Source organism: Tasmannia lanceolata, unplaced genomic scaffold, assembly GCF_043159265.1.
Source record: "Tasmannia lanceolata isolate RefF3 unplaced genomic scaffold, GAP_Taslan_0.1 ptg000015l, whole genome shotgun sequence".
Taxonomy (NCBI): domain Eukaryota; kingdom Viridiplantae; phylum Streptophyta; class Magnoliopsida; order Canellales; family Winteraceae; genus Tasmannia; species Tasmannia lanceolata.
This window is the reverse complement of record NW_027518692.1, coordinates 47,288,952-47,307,997: the sequence shown is the minus strand read 5'-3', so window position 1 is coordinate 47,307,997 and position 19,046 is coordinate 47,288,952. Positions and strand designations below refer to the sequence as shown.

Genomic DNA, 19,046 nt, shown 5'->3' with positions numbered 1-19,046 from the left:
TTGCTTTTTGCAAGCTTTGGCTTCTGATTAGGGCTGCAACTCGGGTCGGGCGGGTCGGGTTTTGGAGAACCCAACCCTACCCGAGAAATATCTCGGGTCGGGTCGGGTCGGGTTTTTTTTTTTCGGAAAACCCACGATTCCCAAACCCGGCCCTACCCATGATAAATCTCGGGTCGGGTGGGGTTTTTTCACGTTGACGCAATTTTTTAAGGAAAACTCTTGTTTGGCAAGGCAACTCAACTCATAGAAGCAGAAATTACACTCACATTACACTTGAATCAAACAATGATGTAATTACACTCACATTACACTTGAATCAAACAATGATGTAATTACACTCACATTACACTTGAATCAAACAATGTTGTAATCAAACAATGTTGTAATTACAGTCAAACAATGCTGAATCAAACACTTGAATCAACTCAACTCATAGAAGCAGAAATTACACTCACATACTATAACAGTGGGTGCGTGGGTTTTCACTTTTAACTTTTAACTAACAATAGAAAAAAAAAAGTACATACTATAACTTATGTAACTTGGGTCGGGTCGGGTCGGGCCCCTTCAAACCCGGCTCGACCCGAGATTCATGCGGGCTTTTGGATGCTCAACCCGGCTCGACCCGAAACCCATGAAACCTGAACCCAACCCAGGTTATTTTCGGGTCGGGTCGATGCGGGTCGGGTAAAACCCGGCTCGAGTTGCAGCCCTACTTCTGATCTCGTTGGAGGATGAAATTCATTAGGAATATGACATCTCCCTCAGTGAACAATGCCTTCTCATTTTAGCAGTGTCAACGGATCCATTTTGGATCGGATCCACCATTGTCTTTGACATGATCCATTTAGATCCCTTATTGGTCTGATTTTTTTCAAAGTGCTTTTTGGATCATACTTTTTATTGTGGGCCAGGATCTATTTTTAATCTTACAGCCCACTATAGTGTGTGTCCTAGGTCCTAGTTACATTGTTCAAACTATCATACCCTTATTAGTATAGTGCATGCCTCTCTTTGTATCAATACCTACAAGAGTCAATCTCCCAAGTTTGATTCAATCAATAAGACAAGTTGACAGCTGTACAAGTTGTTTAAGGACGCAACGCGACAACACTTGTACTGTACTTGTTAGGTCTAATACCCTTACTAATGGGACCGTAAAGGTAGTAAGGCCTATCACGCCCTTCTTAATATCAAGTGAGTTCGCATGTTGCCTGTCATAAGAGCAGGAGAGAGAGAGAGAGAGAGAGAGAGAGAGAGAGGGGGGGGGGTATCATAATTGAATCAAAATGAAGAAATATTAAGGGTATTTTTTTCGTAGTTGGTTCCGTCCATTTTGATTTAGTATGTTCTATCAAATTTTGTATCTACGTCTAGGCCACGATCCAAAATAATTTTGGACCTTAAGATATAGATCCAATGGGCACGGTTCGGATCCAGTTGTTGCACCTAAATGTTGTCCATTAACATTTTGATGCAGCCCACACCCATGTGGCTGACAAATTTGAAGCCCATATGAACCATCCCAAGCAAGTGAGAAGATTAACCCGCATTTAAGCCCAATACAAGGCCCAAGCCCAACTTGAATCCACCAAGCATAAAGGCCAGCCCCAGCTCAAGATCATGCACACGCCAATTTGCGCGCTTATATCGAAGGAGATACGCTCATTTTACAGAACTTGCGCAAATCTGCTTTTCTTGTATCCGAGTTATTGAGCAATTGAGTGTGTGTACGTCACTCATCCTTAGTCCAAGAAAGCCTAGGAGAGCTTGCATCACATTCGGACCGGTGGTCCATTTACATCCCTACTAATTTTTTTCCAATTATTATTTCGTTTTGCTCCTATCTTTTTTATTTAAATTTTCTTACATATATGTTTACGCACTATCTACTCCATGTGACTCCCTGCCCTCCATTTCCCCATTCCTTGTCTCATTTATTGTAAGTAGGGAATCCTCAGTAGACCTTCTAAGGAGTCCTTTTCTCATCCCTTTTCAGGTGAGGGCCAATGAAATAACCCCCTGATCCAGCTTGGCATTCACACCCAGTCCACATGAGCAGGGGCCTAGTCATTGTTTCTTGTCACCCCACAAATGGCTGATTTGGCGATGCCACATCACCCATGTCCATCCACCTTGGCATCACTAGTTACTAGAGCCATAATGCCAGGTCACCCATGAGCATCCACCTTGGCAGTACTAGTTACAACAGCCATTATGCCATTTTGTCTTGTGAACAATGGTGTGCAAGCTTGTACATGTAAATATTACACCAAACAAGCTACTAGATATATATCGTTCCATCCAAATTTGTTTTTATTACTGGGGTAAAACTTCCATCCAAAGTTATGTTGATTACTATATATGGTAAACTATTTAGCCAATCATTCCCCTGTATCTTGTTTTCTTTATTGTTTTGGGCAGAAAGGAATCTCATTCTATATGTGGATTAGAACTCCCTCCTCCATACCAATAGGAGAAGATCCATCATTTCCACAACGACAAGCATTCTATCTTGGAGGAGGGAGTATGTACATGGATTAAAATTCTCTCCCCCCTCCCAGCAGAAAAAGATTTATCATATCCTAAGAGGAATAACATGCAAGTACAAGGATCCATATTTAGGTGTCAATGCATGGACCCAGACAGTTCGATGCATCCAAAGGATCCGAACGTTAATGGACAGGATTTGGGCACAATGTATTCATATCCTAAGGTTCAGAATTATTCTGGATTTTAACCTCGGCATAGCGAAAAAATCCAATGGAGCATCCTACATCCGAATAATGCCATCAATGTAAGAAATACCCTTCATATCTTTCTACATTTATGTCTATACATGATGGGTATTTTTGTAACATTTAAAAACCCTACTCAAAAGAAAATATTTAAATTTCATTTTGTCGCTTTTCATTACTGGTGATTATTCTCTTTGCTGAGAAAACCCACTGAGCAAAACCCGATCTGATCGTCTACAAATAAACGGAAAAGTAAAAACAAGAAGCAAACCACAAGATTCACACCAAGATTTTGTGTGGTTTGGCCAAGATGCCTATAACACATTCTTCCACTATGATAAAATAATATACAAGGTTTACAACAAGATTAACTTGCAAACCCGTAAACTGCAACCCTTTCTTTTATCCTCTCAACCTGGACTATTGAAGTATAAATGATTAAATAAAACCAGCTCTATAAGCTTAAGCTTTTGGGGCAATTGGTTGTTTCACATGGAATCAGAGCAATTGCCTTACTGAAGGTCTTGGGTTCAAAACCCAACAACTCCTTGATAGTTAAAATCCACGAGTATGGCTAACCTAGAACAGAGAGGCCACACGTGAGAGGGGGTGGGGGTGGGGGTGGGTGTTGAAGTATAAATGATTGAACAACACCAACTCTAACCACTTAAGCTTTGGAGTAATTGGTTGCTTCACAAAAACTGTACATAAGAGAAACCCGAGAAGAAACTCTCTTCTTCTCTCTTTCCCCGTTCTCTTCTTTCCCTTTCTTGACACCTCTTTGCAGCCTCCACACAAAGAGCCTCCCGACAAACCCAAGAGACATGGTTGCTCTCTTACATATAAAACTGGGTTCTTAAAAACACTTGTTTCTAATTCATCTCTCCACTAAACTGTGGGAAACAAGATAACTTGCCCGATATTCCTCTTTTTCTCAAGTTTTCCTTCTTCCCTCCCCTAACCCTAGGTCATAACTGTGTACAACGCAAGTAGGCGCTAGGACTCACAGATGGATGGTCCAATTTGAAATGGATTGTGACCTTGACCAAGAAAGTAGGATCCGAAAACCACTCCAAATAGGATCCAACCAATAAGGAATGCGGGATGGATGGTGACCAAGACATAGGTAGATCCATTCCAAAGTGGATCCGTTGATGGTCTAATCATATTTTCTTCATTGAGGAAGTTAAGTTCAAAGCCATTGCATAATTAATCTCTCAAAATATGTCACACGGTTCATATAATAATCGTAATGAAATGAATTAAGATCAAGTAAATACAGTAATGATAATAAATAGTTGTCTCCCCTGATCATATTTGCATATATATTCACAAGCATAGCCAAAAATAAGCACTTGAATGCTTCTACACGCGCACATAAATTATTAACACAAGCAACTCAATCCAACAATCACTCTCAACTAAAGGAATATTAGCCAATTAATTTATAAGTTTGAGGTCCAAATACCTTTCCTTTCACACTCAACATTAGAGATTGCTTCATGATGTAGAAGAAATGAAAACAAGCAAGTACAAGCTATGAGCTATATCTATTATTCTTTGTAAACTAATGTAAAGGGACCACATGCAACAGCTATATTTTCACTGGATTTCAAAAAGAACACTAATGATGAGGGTATCAACGCAAGACCTAATGTCATAAATGTCATACCTTTGTCTTCTTCTTCTTCATCTATGAAGGAAATGGTGGAATTTTATAGGGTCAAAGAAAAGTGAAGTAAAAAGAATGCCACATTGTATGAATGGGAGATAAAACTAGGTATTATAGCCTTTTACACGTTAGTAATTTAAGGCACAGCATCTGATCACTTCTATTAATTTCTTCTTGTGCAAACCTATCCAAGTACCATTTTGAAATGGAAAATTGTATCTGCACTCCCTTGTTTTGGCAGTGGCACTCCTCACTTTCTTTCACATTTATCTGTTCCCCCAAAACAAAAGGCTTTTCAGCCATCAAAGAAGTGTTTAATAAAATCAGTAGTGCCATTATCTAGACAAGGGAGTGCTGATACAATTTACCTCCAAAGAAGTGTTTAATAAAATCAGTAGTGCCGTTATGCAAACAAGGGAGTGCTGATACAATTTACCTTTTCAAATTATACATACAAAACCTAGTCTTTATAGCAAATATAATATCTTCCAAATGTAACAAAGCAATCAAAGGCATCACATTTTTCCGGTGAGTGGTTAATTATAATGCTGATTTCTACAAGTTTTTTTCATTTCTTCCTTTTTCCTTTATTAGCAAGTTCACTTTTTCATATAGCATAAAGATGATTCTATTTGAGGCCGTTTGATATCCTGGATTTTACAACCAATTAACTTGATTTTGTAATCTAAACCCTGGATTTACCTCATAAAATCCAGGTTTTAGCTTATAAAATCAAGGTTAAATCCAGCATTTTACAATCCTGGATTATAAAATCCAAGTATCCAAATGGTATTGAGAATTAAAGAGATGCAGTTATGTAACTTTGGTTTTCACTCTCTTGCGTGTGGGGATGAGTACAAGATTTCCTTTGAAGACAATTGTTACAAGAGGTTTGATCTCGAGATCTGAAATAATTACACATCTTTACAATGATAGAAAAGTAAATAACAAGCAGCAAATCTTAGATACGTAATAGTTTATTGAAAACTAAATGACAAGAAATTAATATGAGGGAAAAATACACTTAGACCCCCTGTGGTTTCAATTTGTGTAAGGTCGACCCCCTCAATTGACGGTTCATCCACAGATTGAAGGGATAGGATGATCCTATGGAGCTGATTTTTTGGGCACACCCTATCTATGTCAAGGCCCATCAAATAAACACTTTGGATCATCCAAACAATGTGGGCCCACTGTGTTTTTGTTAGTGGGCCCAAACCCCATACCTGAATCCAAACACTAAGCGTGTAGGATTCCAAAATGCGTGTAGGATTCCAAAATGTCATTCGTCTATTCCAAGAAAAAAAAATTTGGAAAAGTTTTTCCGCCCATGATTTCGGTCATGATCTGCTAGCCACCTTCTCTGAAGGCTGCGTCTCGCCCGTCCTTTGCAATTGTGTGTGTTAAGAGATTTGTCTTATTAGCCGTGTTGAAAAACATCACGGAAATACTGTGTCTGGAAGGTGGCAGGGGATAAGGCAACAAGACTAGTTCCAAGGTTTCGGAAAGTAATGACTATAATAAGTAGGCGGAGAATGCAATTCCACAGTTCTTTGGTTCGAAAAAAATGATTTTACGGAAGGTTAAAGGACTCCACTTAAACCTGTTTACCTTTCTTAAAGCAATCAAAATACACCTAAAGTATGGATCAAATGCATCCTAGAGCTCTCTCCTTCGTGAATGGAATAAACCATCTCCTTTATGAATGTGTTAAACCCATCTCTCTCTCTCTCTCGTACCCACATACCCACACAGGGTTCTTGCTAATAGTATAACACCATTCTAGAAGTCTTATGAGCCATGATTGTAGTTATGGTTTCATCATTGTAGTTGAAGTGTTTTCTTTGCCCCATGAAGCAAAAAATGTGACTTTTTCTAATTTCCAAGCAGTCAAACAAAGAGCAAGAAACAGACCCAAAACCATACCAAACTGCAGCCTTACCCACAAACAAACAAAGAACCCAAAAGCTTCTAGTGAGTGCTTTCTCTAGTGGGACCCAATGAAATATATTGTGCCATTTTTGTGGATCTCCTTTGACAACTCATGTTCACGTGATCATGTAGGACCCACCTGAGGGATGGGGAGGTTGAATTCTAATATTATGGTTTTAGAGAAAGGGGAAAAGGACCAAGAATGTTGACAGATAAAAACCTGATGGGGTGTAAAAAGATCCCCCACTCACGGATCAACACGTGGCACCAAGGCAAGCCCACATGCTCATCACCCAACAAGGGGTAATAGGGTCATTACAGCCTAAAAAAGGAAAGATCAAGTGTAAACCTTGCCCAACCACAATCTTGCACCTGTCCAAGGGTATGAAGGAAAGGGTAAAGTTTGATCCACTAATAGGCTGACACCTGTCCCCAAGGGCAAAAGGGTAATCCAATACCCAAAACTTCACTATAAAAGGCCTCCTAAGGCTCAAAGGTAGGGGACCGAATCCCTAAAAAAAGCCATCATCTCTAGCTTTGGTTTTCCCAATTTTGTGCCCATTACTGACTTGAGTGTCGAAGGGCTCGTCCAGAGCTACGACTCTGGGTTGGTCTTCTGATCTCGTGTACTTCTGTGCAGGACATAATTCTCAATCAATTCAGCAGTTTGGACTCGCCAAATCACCTCTTTTGTCACGGCCTCATCTGTTACCAATTTTGGGCCTAACAAAACCCTTTTGAGACATTTCATTTTCAAAGAAAACATGGCTTCATTCGGCCTAAACAACCCCAAAACTCTCATCAACATCACCAAGAGGAAAAAAAAGAAAAGTAGGAGAGAGAGAGAGAGAATTACTAGAGGCAAGTACAAAAAAGGAAAGAAAGTACTAGTTCTTTTATGAAGATTAAAAAAGAAAGATTTTCTGGTTTTGGTTCCTTAGCTTTTTTATACTTCCAAGTTACTGAAAAAGCTGGATTTTAGTGTGGTCCACGGCAGTTTCCTTTCCCTTTCTCGTGTGCTCAGATGAAGTTTTCCTTCTTGCCTTCCTCATCTTTCACATTCTTATCAGTGGGGGCCCTCTTACTTTAGGACGTCACTTTCTATGTGGGTAAGATAACACGATATCAAATTTAGATAACACACAGAGTCCACTGATCTGATGGTTCGATTTTCAACATGGTGGAGCTGAGATTCTATAGGAGCTGTTAGATGCAACCAATTAGGCATTCCTTATATTCGCACTAAATAAATATTGGTTGCTTCTTCTTTTTTGACGGGTAAAGGGTGAGTGAGTGGTATGAAAGCCTTTTCTCTGAATATTGGTTGCTTCTTTGTAAAGGGTAAAGGGATTTTATTTTTCTCATTCTTGCATCTTGTTAGGTTAGAGGCAAGGTTCTTTGTCCTACTCTTGTAGCTATTTTTTCTTATTAATAAAATTATAAGGTAGGTACTGCCTCGGTTCGTAGATAAAAAAAAGGGACCATGGTGAAGCTGATAATGAAGCAAGACAATGATATGATGTGGAGATGATTTTCTTTTCAAAGTTTAGGTATGATCGCACCCTAAGAGATGATAATGAAGCAAGACCATGATATGATCATTGATCAGGGCCCAACACAGCCTTAAGACTCTGTTCATTTTTTATTTTTAGAAATGATTTTGAATCGAAAACTGAGTATTGGACTCAAAACTAGGCCCTGTTAATTTCGGAAATTGTGAATTGATTTTGAAACAAAACTGATTGTTTGACTCAAAATTAAACACAATTTGAATTCCCGTGGTGGCCAAATGCCCCTCAACTGACTTGATGTATTTGGCAAGGCAGATATATTCCGGGATAAAAACTCAAAAGAAAAAAATTGCACATAAAATTCCGGGAAGTGATAAATTTGCCCTTTTTTTTAACTTGGGACAGCCTCGTCTAGTGCATTTTTGTATTATCACCTACTCTTTTACACTAGAGGGAGATATCCCAAGTGAAAAAAGGGTGAATATATCATTTCCTGGAACTTCCTTTGACTTAGAGGAAAAGGAGATCAGAGATCAGCTCAATCAAAGCGCATGTATATAACAAGAAGAAATCATTAAAAAATCCAAGGAGATTTCGTGTTGAAAATCTATTCAACTTTTTGTAAAGACAGAGAATGAAATTTTATTGGATGGTTCCTCTGCGTTTTGGCTTATGGGTAGATCCCCCACTTCCTCGGCATGTGCAATTGACAGAGAGATATTCCACATTTTAGGAATTCCTGCCACCAATGCTTCTACATTCTCCTTTCGGCAATGGAGAAAAAGGAGAGGACCACAAGAACAAGAAGACGAATCTTTCTTTTCCCTTCATTTCTCTCTCTCTCCCTCTCTTCCCCACATTGATTCATTCTTCGGGGTTAAAAAATAAAATAGAAAGTTAAAAAGTAGAAAACACTAATCTTTGAATAAGATCTTATATCTGCACATTCCTCTCCCTTTGCATGTGTAACCACAAGTGCATGGGATGTCGTTATCACTAACAAGAGCAAGGGAATGAAGGGTGAATTTGTCCTTTTTACTCTTTTAAGGAGAACTGCATTCATCGTTCTTTTTTTTCTTTTTTTTTTTAAATGGCAATAATTATATATCATAGCAAATTTAGGAGGCCGAGATGGACCACCCAAATCTACAATAGGAAGCAAGAAAGAAACAGGAACGAAGAAAAAACAAATACAGAGAAAACCCCTCCTCAAGGAGGAAGGTGGTCGAACCAAATAATAGTATCACCAAAAACACCACGCTTAGCTAGCGCATCCGCCTTATCATTTGCCGATCTTCTAATTGCATTAATCCATATCTGTTGTTTTTATTGGAGGTGGAAGTTTTCCTACTGCTTTCCTTCTTTTCATCTCTCCTTAATATGTATACGAGAATATAAGAAGAATTACATTCATTTTTTAAAATGATAAGATTATATTAAAGAGAGGAGCAAACCCATAGGCCAGGGAGATCTAGGGAAGAATTACAAGCAAAAAGAAAAAAAGGGTGACCCAGTGCATGAGGCTCCCGCCATTGCAAGGTCTAGGGAGGGCTAGATGTACACAATCTTATACCTCTGCTTTGCAGAGAGGCTGTTTCCGTGACTCGAACACGTGACCACCAGGTCACAATGGTGCCCAATTCATAATGAAAGGAAGAAATACAAGCCAAGCAACAAAAAAATTGGAACCAAAGAAATAATACAAATCATAATGAAAGGAAATCAAATATCTCTAATGGCGCCCTATTCACCCCATCCCTAGCCAAACGATCAACATCGCTATTAGCCGAGTGACGAACATGTTGAAAGTAGACAAGATGACTATCAACCTGGCCACAAATCTCATCTATCAAGTATTGAGCATTTAGATCTCTTAGGCTTAGTGTTTGTCGCTCATATGTGCTAAGCCTTGGTTCTCCCTCTGTCACACGTTCCGAGTTAGGATTGGTTTTGTGACTATATTGTATCATCTTTCTCTTTATTTAATAAACCGGTAGGGGGCCCCGCCAAGCCTCAACTGGCCCATTAAAAAAAAAGATCTCATCTATCAAATCTGTGAATCCGTCCATCTAATGGTATTAAGAGAATCTCCCACGACTATCAATCATGTCGTTTTTATTGGAAGTGGCCGGTCTTATTCTTCTGCTAAAATAATACATTGTTTTCCTCTACTTAAAATAACCAACTTGGCCAATAGTACAAAAAATGGAAACACCCTTTGATTTGAAATGGATTAAAAAATATATTTCAATTTCGCAGAGAGACATTTTAGGGCAAATGGCTTACCTTTTCAGGGGAGAACAGCCAGCTCCTAGCAGATTCTGACTTTGTTCATTTAATTCATTTGAGGTGGCTGTTCTCTCCTGAAAAAGTGAGGCCCGAAATAGCTTTCTTACCAAATTCAATGTGATTGTTGCTTGAGCTTATGGCACTTTGAGGCCTCATTTTGTGTTCAAACTAGTCAATCTTTTACATCATTTGCCTCAATTTCAATATATTCGTCTCTAGCTTTATCATTTCATTTGCTTAGATTTAGTGCTTTATTCTCAGTAGTATTTGTTCAAAATGTTTATTGTTGGATCTGTAGAGTTTTGCAAGAAGGAATTTGGAAGACTCTAACCCCACTTTAGAAAGCCTAAAGTTGACAAGCACACAGGCATTGAGGGAAACTTAACAATCCATATGGAAAAGAACCCTCCATTTCTTCTATATTCTTCTATCGATCTATACAGAATTTTTTTACCAAACCGATAAATAATTTTGCATAAATAATCTAGCAGGAACTAAGTTTTGAATAATCACCAACATGATCCCCATTACAAAAAAGACAAGACAAAATATTCTTTTGATTTCTATATGGTTACACTACGCCAATAGCAGATTACTTTGATAGGCTCTTACACTGATAGTATATCTATGCCAATCTGATATTTTATCAGACATGAATGATTGAACAACCAGAATTACTCTTAACAGATATTTGAGAATTTGTTATACAGTGTTCACACTTAACTGGGATCGGTGCCACCCTTGATATTTGATCCAGCGACAGCTAACATTTTTAGGGGCTATTGGATCTAATATCAAGGCGGACAATGCTGTACCGCATTACACGGATGAATGTAAAACATCATATAATTTCACAATATTTGCTCTCTCTATAGGAATTCAATAACCATTTTACTCAATATAAAGTATGTGTGAATATATTCCGTGCATTCAAGCCAATTAAGGCTCTATCTTAAAGACTTGCTTGCCACTTATGCAGGTGGGAACAGTTGCAATTTCCTAGTGGATGTTTCCAACACCCAGCTTGTTCGGGGTTTTTGTTAAAGTTACAAAAGTTAATAATTGGTGTTCAATTTTATGCGGTTTTAAGATTGTTTTGAAGGACATTAAAATGTACTTTATTTGAAATTTTTTATGAGAGAAATACAAGCTGCCAATACGCACGCAGGGAATTGGCCGTCCACTAATACAGTTTCTAGGATTAACATATTAATGATGACCCCCCTTTGCCCCATTTGATTTCCTTTGGGTTGGTTTGATTCCACGTAGAGGAATGGTGTAAGCAGTCAACAGAGAGGAGACGAGCCTTGTAGAATAGTGGCAAGTAGTGCTTGGTTATCAGCCTCGTAAAGTAATGGTATGGGGTGCCATTACCAATACAGAGAGAGAAGAGAGAGAATAACAAATGTAAATATTAAGGGTCACATAGTTTCCAATGATTAGATTGGTAGTGGGTCACATGAAGGAGATATTATTTTCGGAAGTCATCCGAAAATAAGTAAATAACACATGTTGTTAGTGATATTACTTGATTGAAGATATTTTACTAATCCCTCTATGATTATGGTGCATTACAGATTGTTTCTTGGGAAGACAAGCCTCGTGCTCGGATTGTATGGAGACATGTAAATTGTTTGAAGAAAATGATAGAATGGAGAGATTACTGAACTGTTACACCGATATCTAATAAGTAGAATAAGTACAACTTTGGGATGTGGACATTGGAAAAATCTCATACAACACTCTCCACGTGAATATATGTCCCTTTTACAAAGGGGTCTAATGTTACTTTCACTAAAATGACAGAACAGCCCAAACTCTCTTGACTGCCTGCAATAAAATAGGATGTTAGAAGCTTTAGAACTCCCAAAATGTGGCAACCATGAAACGTGAAATTTCTTGGGATTTCTAGTGTAAGTTTACTAGTAAAAAGCGTATGCCGAATGGTTTTGGATGTGGCTGTTAATTAACAGTCTATTGAATGTGTCCTTTGTCTTTTTCTTTCTTTTCTCAGGTAGGTAAGATAGGCTGTTATAGGACCTAATTAACAGGTTAATTAACAACAAACAGAATATTACAGGTGCTCACATTCTTACCCTAATCTATCCTCATCGAGGCTAATAAGAAAACTTACATATGGCTTTATTAAACAATTTTTTATCAACTATAACTGATTACAAGTGCACATTGGGGGTAAATATTGCCCCATATAAAAGGATCCGCTAGAAGCTCACTCAAAGTTTTTTTGAACCATTTAAAAGGATCCCCTGTCCGCCCATAACAAATTCAATACTATTGGCAATTAATTCTCTAGTCCCCGAAGAAATGGCATCATTAAACCCAATCGTGTCAAACGCAAAACCCAACATTCCAGCCTTCTCAAGCCCAGCTTTGACTCAAGGCGCAAAAGGTGCATGTTACAAGTGTTACCCTCGTACCAGATGGAGGAGAATGCCACATGGGGTTTGCTCATGGATGGCCTAAGAGCCGCCCTGGTATTTGGGTTGGGTGATTTGGGAACTGTATTTGTTGAGTTTTTTGAGAAGGTGAGGGGGAGGATTCTGTGAATTGGGTACTGTAATTTGAGTTTGTTGAATTTGGAGGGAGAAGAGGCGGTGGAGAGAGGAAGAGAGATTTGGGCGTGGACGGGCTAACAAGGCTAAGCCGTGTTTATATGCTTCAAGGCAACGAATTCTACAGGATTTTAAGAGGATTAACTTGTCGAAGATGGGAGTTCGGCTGGTCTAGGGTTCTGTCTCTTTGATTTCTTTGTAAGAAAGTGATATCTTCTACTACTATAATGAAGGGTTTTGTTAACGAGTGCCCTTATTAGGCATCATTTAATGACCATTAGGAACATGATTTTACAGTATTGTTATACTTTTACACCCGTGAGATTTTTTTTTCATCAAAGTATGTGTAAAATCATGTTCCCAATGGTCATTAAATGATGCTTACTCCTTAGCAAAACCCTAAAATAAATTAAGGAATGTTAACTTACCAACTTCTCCAAAAGCTTAAGCTATTAGAGAAAAGCGTTTTTAATCTTTTATACTTTAACACTCCCTCTCACGTGTGGCCCCTCTTTCTTTGGGTTGGCCTACACGTGGCACATGTGCCCCCTCTTTTGGATTTGGCTATTTCATGTGGATTTTTGCTATCAAGGAGGTCTGTACCCAAGCATTTGCTTTGGCCATTTCATGTGGATTTTTGCTAGCAAGGAGGTTTGAACCCGGGCATTTGCTGGGTTAAGTTTAAACCTCCTTGATAGCAAAAATCCACATGAAATGGCCAAACCCAAAATAGGGGCCACATGTGCCACGTGTAGGCCAACCCAAAGAAAGAGGGGCCACACGTGAGGGGGAGTGTTAAAGTATAAAAGATTAAAAACACATTTCTCCAACAACTTAAGCTTTTGGAGTAACTGGTAGTTTAACAAGGGAAATGATATTTCTCCCATAAAATCTCCCTTCGACGTTACGTTTTAAATTTTTAAGGCAAAGAAAAACGTTAAAGGGTCCTCCAGCAGTGAAACATTCTCGCAGAAACCGTTAAGGGGGTTTCATCGTTTAGGATGTCACTTCCCTAAATTAATTGTTGGGCCTACCCAAGGATTTTATCTGTTTCAGGAGGAATATCATTTCCCTTTAAATTAAGGGATACGATAAATTCGCACCCGCTATATGATAATACGCACCCCCTTTAACGGGAATTGTGGGCAAACTTTAACGCAACAAGGGTGCGAATTATCCTACAGGGGGTGCGAATAAATCATCGCCCTAAATTAATTGTTGGGCCTACCCAACAGTTCATGTTGGAAACAGAGAATATATCACCGCCCTTTCTTTTTTTTGTCTTGCAAAAACTTCACCACGCTTTAGCGTATCTTGGCAGACGGGCTATAATAGTAGTTAAAGCATTCCATCAGCTGGAGCTTTTGGCCTATTGGTTAGGCACCTAACAATTACTACTTGTGCTGTGTTTAAGATAGACGAGAGAGAGAGAGAGAGAGTTGAAATATTAAGTAATAAATCTTGTATTATTTGACAAATTTGATAGACATGGAGTTAGAGAAGGGAGGTCGTTGAGAGTAGGCAGATGGCCTTAGCGTTTGTTTGCTTCCTTTTCAGCCTGCACAATCCAACAAACTTATATGAGAATCCATGTGGAATTTGAAGGGATTAAGTGCTGAATATAAAAATTTCAATTTAGAAGATTAGACACAAAATAAATGGAACATTTGCAATTAGATAAAAACAAATGGAGATTATATTTACACTCTCTTGTTTTAATATTGGCACTCTTTTCTTTAATTTAAGAGAAGTGCTAGCATAATGTTGCAGGACACGAGGGCCGGGATGTCCTCTGCTTGTGCCCTTTGCATGTGGGCCTCATGCCCTCTCAATTCTCTCCCACTCCCACCCTCACTACGCTTCTCCCATCAATGGATAAACAAATATTCCATGAAAGAAGATTTCATGGCTGCCAATCATGGCATGTGTGTTATATTCCAAATTCTTAATTGGTAGAATCCCTAAAACATACCTAGTTATTTTGGGAAGAAAGACCAAAGTATCCTTAAAGTTCAAAATCTTTAATATACAGAGCTCTTATATGATACATAGACTTATTTTCTATGGAATATTAATTACTAGCCCGTAGAAATAAAGATGGGAAATATGTGTTCACTGATCTAAAATTCTAATGCATTCTACTAGATAGCATCTAAATAATACTCCTTTGATTCTCCCAAGTTCTGATCACGTAAATTAACCAAGTACTCACCCATATCGACCGAGTATTCTGACAGTGCCCCCGTGCCCTGCCGAGCCAACTTGGATTTGCTTTGGCCACGTTTTGACTCTCATTCACATTTGACACATTAGGGTATATTATAAAAGTAGTGTAGCCAATCCTGTGGGTTTTCAAGATAAAGCTATGTTGGGGCTCTAATAATTAATTAATGCTTCATAAATTTATAATCTTAAATATCTTATTGATAAGACCAGGAACAGCATTGGTCTTATGCTCGTAATTTATACTCTCGTATTTGTAATAATTAATAGAAATTTTTATTGATATAAGATATAAGATAGTAACATTTTAGGAGATGTTGGTCAAATCACATACATGTACAATAATGCTCTTCAAAGTACATACTACTATATTTAAGTACATAGGAAACATTTCTCAATCTCTTCAGTGGAATTCGTTGTGGTAGTCGCAGCAACCATACATGGACTAGGTGGCAATGACAATGACACCAATGGGTAGGGTTTTCTTCTTGCTAGACAAACATAGGCATAAAACTTGATGGACAGGAACTGTAGGTAGGGCAAGGACAAAGAGTTGGATGATGGAAGTGACACGTGGCTAGGGGTAGGAGGATAGACAACACCTGTTTGGTAAAAAAAAACACTCTCTAATACCTTATATAAAATGCGGCCAGTGACAATATTAGTTATTAGAGCCCCAATTGTACTTGTATATCGGGGGGATAATGGGGTTATTTTCTCATTGAATGTGTGCAAGCATGGTGTGATCACTTACAGCTTTAACGACCCTCTCAAAGGCGTCGGGTCCATATTTTCCGATGTATCTCTCAACCGACTTCCTGGCGTCTAAGCTCATCATCATCAAGATCTTCCTTTGTCCTTCTGTATAATTTGAGCTCACTTGACCCTCAATTTTGATGTATTTCCTCACCAAATTTTCATAGACATATGCAGCTCCATTGAAAATGGGCAACACCAACCAAAGGCAAAACATGAGCTTCATGTAAGGCCAAATAGGAAACCTGTTAAAAATAGCCTGGCAGAATAAGGAAACAAGAAAATACTATACCCCCTGAATGTTTATTTCTCTCATATCGCAAAATTAAATAATAATGAAATATGAAATACTAAATTACTAATTACCAAGCAAGGAATTTCCAAGAAGAAAGCTCAAACAGTGTGATTAATGAATATAACACCCAATATGTTAGCCATTGCTGGTCATCCAAGGTTGAAGGGGTCTCGATGGCTCGCATCGATGCATATCTGTTCATCAAAAAACAAATGAAAATCTTTCCTGTCGTCGTCATGATGAAAAAATTATATTGATTTTAATGTATAGGCAAACCAAATGAATAGAAGATAATTTGTCACTTACACAGGATAGAGTAGCATCACTCCTGGCCTGGTTAACAAACGAATGAATTTTGTTAGGTGTGAATTTCATCACGTCACACATATACATGTAAATAAATCCCTAATTAAAACTGCTCATTCCTTGTCATAGAGCATTTGGGAAATGAGATGTCCACTTCCTTTCCCCACATATCCACATCCATTTGTTTGTCTTTTCCTGAAAATGACTTCTCTTTCACGAAAAAGACAAATAGATTAAGGCTGTGAAATTGAAGTCTTCTTTCCTGTTTGGAATGCAAGAAAAACATTTTTGATGGAAATTTTTTTCTAGGGAAATGGTGAGCATGGTTAATTTAGAGGAATACTATCATAAATTGAAGATCCCTCTAAGTAAAAATTGAATAGGGTTGGCTCAAGTTATCCTTTTTTCTTGTGCAAAAAAGTATGAAATTATATAAAATCCTGTCTAAACTTTTCCTGAAAAATCTTGCAATCCAAATTCTGAAATCCAAACAAGGGCCTTAGGAAAGACAAACAAAAGGAGAAGAAAATACGGGAAAGTAAAGGGAGTGAAAATGGCCTTCCCCACTCTTATATATAAGGGTATCATGTTATATTAGAGATTTTAAATGGTGAATGGGCATGTAGATCGATGCAGTCGGTACCGCTGTTGATATTTGTTTGTTGGTTGGTAAGGTGGGATCGTACCTGCAACCTCAAGGTTGAGAAACAAATTCCTCAACCATTGAGCTATAAGCACAACCTCACACCTAGGGGTGGCAAAATTGGCCGAACCAAACCAAAACCGAACCGAAAATTCGGTTTCGATTTGGTTAAACCAAACCGATCCAAATTTTGGTTCGGTCCCCCAAACCTAACCATTGCCTCCGATTTCCAATGATTATGAGTAAGGGTGGCAAAATTGGCCGAAATGAACCGAAACCGAACCAAAAATTCGGTTTCGGTTTGCTTAGACCAAACCGATTCAAATTTCGGTTCGGTTCGGTTTGGGGGTCAAACCGAACCATTTCCACGCCTACCCACAACATTGTAGATATTTGACCCAGCAGCATATCGCTTTTTCAGGTGCCGCAGCTGGATCAAGTATCAATTACATGCGCATTCACCATATAATTTCTCGTTATATTAATAGGGAAGTGACATATTCGCCTGATTTTCTTCCCTCGGCCACCCCTCTAGTGTATTTAGACGAACTCTAAACCTAAGAGTTCGAACGTATCAATGCTCATGAATTACATAATCGGCTAGCTTGACGGGAGAATGAACCTTATGTCATGTCTATTTTCAAGTGTTTAATAATCTTGTTTCGTTAGGAGAAACTGTGTAAAAAGTAGAATATAAAACAGAACTTCTGTATTTTAATTCATACCCGACTAAAGTATCGAGATGTCTGGCAATGGCAGCTAGAATACCCATGAGGAGAAACTTCTGTTTTCAGGCAGCGGAGTCTACAAATTTCTGTGAGACAAAAAAGACAGAAGAAATTCGACAGTTTAAAAGAGTAGGAGGGGTGCACCAACGAAGTAAGGCATTTCTATTGAAGTTTGTTAAAGTCTTCTTTCCTCCAAGGACAAGAAAAAGAAAGGAGAAATACACAGACTAAGGTAAAAGAAAGACCTTTCATTGCTTTACTTTATATTCTTTTCCCCACCGGCCATATAAAATATTTCAAACTACAATGTTTCAGCTTCTATCAGATACAAACGACGCAAGGTATATGCCTTACTTAGGTCATACCACATCTAAAATGACAAGCTGAAAGGTAGAATAATTAACCCCAGCTTGGTTTCAGGATAGTGAACCCCACCTGCTACTTTTGCTCATTGAGATTGAAAATTTTAAAATCAGCTTGGAGTTGGTCTTCAACTTTCTGAGTTGAAGGAAAGTAGAAATCATTTACAACCTGCTCATACAAAGGTGATGTCCACATCATCTTATAAACTTATGAGACAGTGTTACAACTTACAAGAGACTACTTGGAAATTGTAAAATAGAATAGGAAAAATTAATCACTCAGTAATTGCATCAAATTTCTGAAATTATCTGATGATGGTTGAAATTCGGTTCCCACACTGCCCAAAAGATAATTTGGACGGTTGAAATTCGGTTCCTCTTGTATTTCCTTTATTTCTATTAATAAAACTCAACTTCTGGCGCGGGTTCCTAGTTAAATTTTGGTTTCAAAAAAGGAAATATAGAAGATGGAATAATGCAAATGAAAGAATGTAGGTAAATGCAATGTCAATTGCTATTTTTGAAAAAAAAAAAAATTGAAATAAAAATGTTACTAAATTAAGTATGATCAATAGAAGAAAAAATATTCAAGGAAGAAAGTTTCGTGTCTTTAATAAATTTTATTCTTCAAGAGTAGAAGAGTTTGGTTCGATCTTGGAAATCAATAAATTATATTAAGAAAAAGGAAGTGGTATCCCCCCCCCTCCTTTTCTAACGGTTATCATTAACTTTTTTGAAGTGTGGTTAACTCCAAAAGCATTAAAAGTTAACGATTTCTGTTAGGAGGGTTGGGGATATCACTCCCCTATGAAAATTTGAGTTTCTTTTCAAGAATGATGATAAATATTTCAAAATATTACAAAAAAGTGAACAAAAATTAGTTTATTATTCGATGGAAAAGTTAATAGTTAAGGAAAATTAAAATTTGATAACTTCTTAGTTATTCTCGATCGATGCAACCTTATGGTATTCGCAAGTTCTGCTCAAAGTATATATTGTAACTTGTAAGTACATATTA

General features: G+C 38.0%; 1 protein-coding gene across 1 annotated transcript; it reads right to left on the bottom strand.

The window, feature by feature from the left end:
* Positions 1–14,149: 14,149 nt before the first annotated feature.
* HVA22F (HVA22-like protein F) lies at positions 14,150–17,833 on the bottom strand. The gene is made up of 5 exons (XM_077354736.1): positions 17,664–17,833; positions 16,296–16,322; positions 16,061–16,183; positions 15,693–15,939; positions 14,150–14,273 (listed from the first exon to the last, which is right to left on the bottom strand). The coding sequence occupies exons 1-5, from the start codon at positions 17,708–17,710 to the stop codon at positions 14,247–14,249; spliced, it is 471 nt and encodes a 156-aa protein (XP_077210851.1). The 5' UTR covers positions 17,711–17,833; the 3' UTR covers positions 14,150–14,246.
* Positions 17,834–19,046: the final 1,213 nt, after the last annotated feature.

What these genes read in the sequence shown, in the direction of transcription:
- HVA22F (XM_077354736.1), bottom strand. Translation starts at nt 17,710, where the DNA reads ATGGGTATTCTAGCTGCCATTGCCAGACATCTCGATACTTTAGTCGG. An exon ending in CATCTCGATACTTTAGTCGG is followed by an intron (nt 16,323 to 17,663) that starts GTATGAATTAAA and finishes TTTGTTAACCAG; the next exon opens with GCCAGGAGTGATGCTACTCT. An exon ending in GTGATGCTACTCTATCCTGT is followed by an intron (nt 16,184 to 16,295) that starts GTAAGTGACAAA and finishes TTTGATGAACAG; the next exon opens with ATATGCATCGATGCGAGCCA.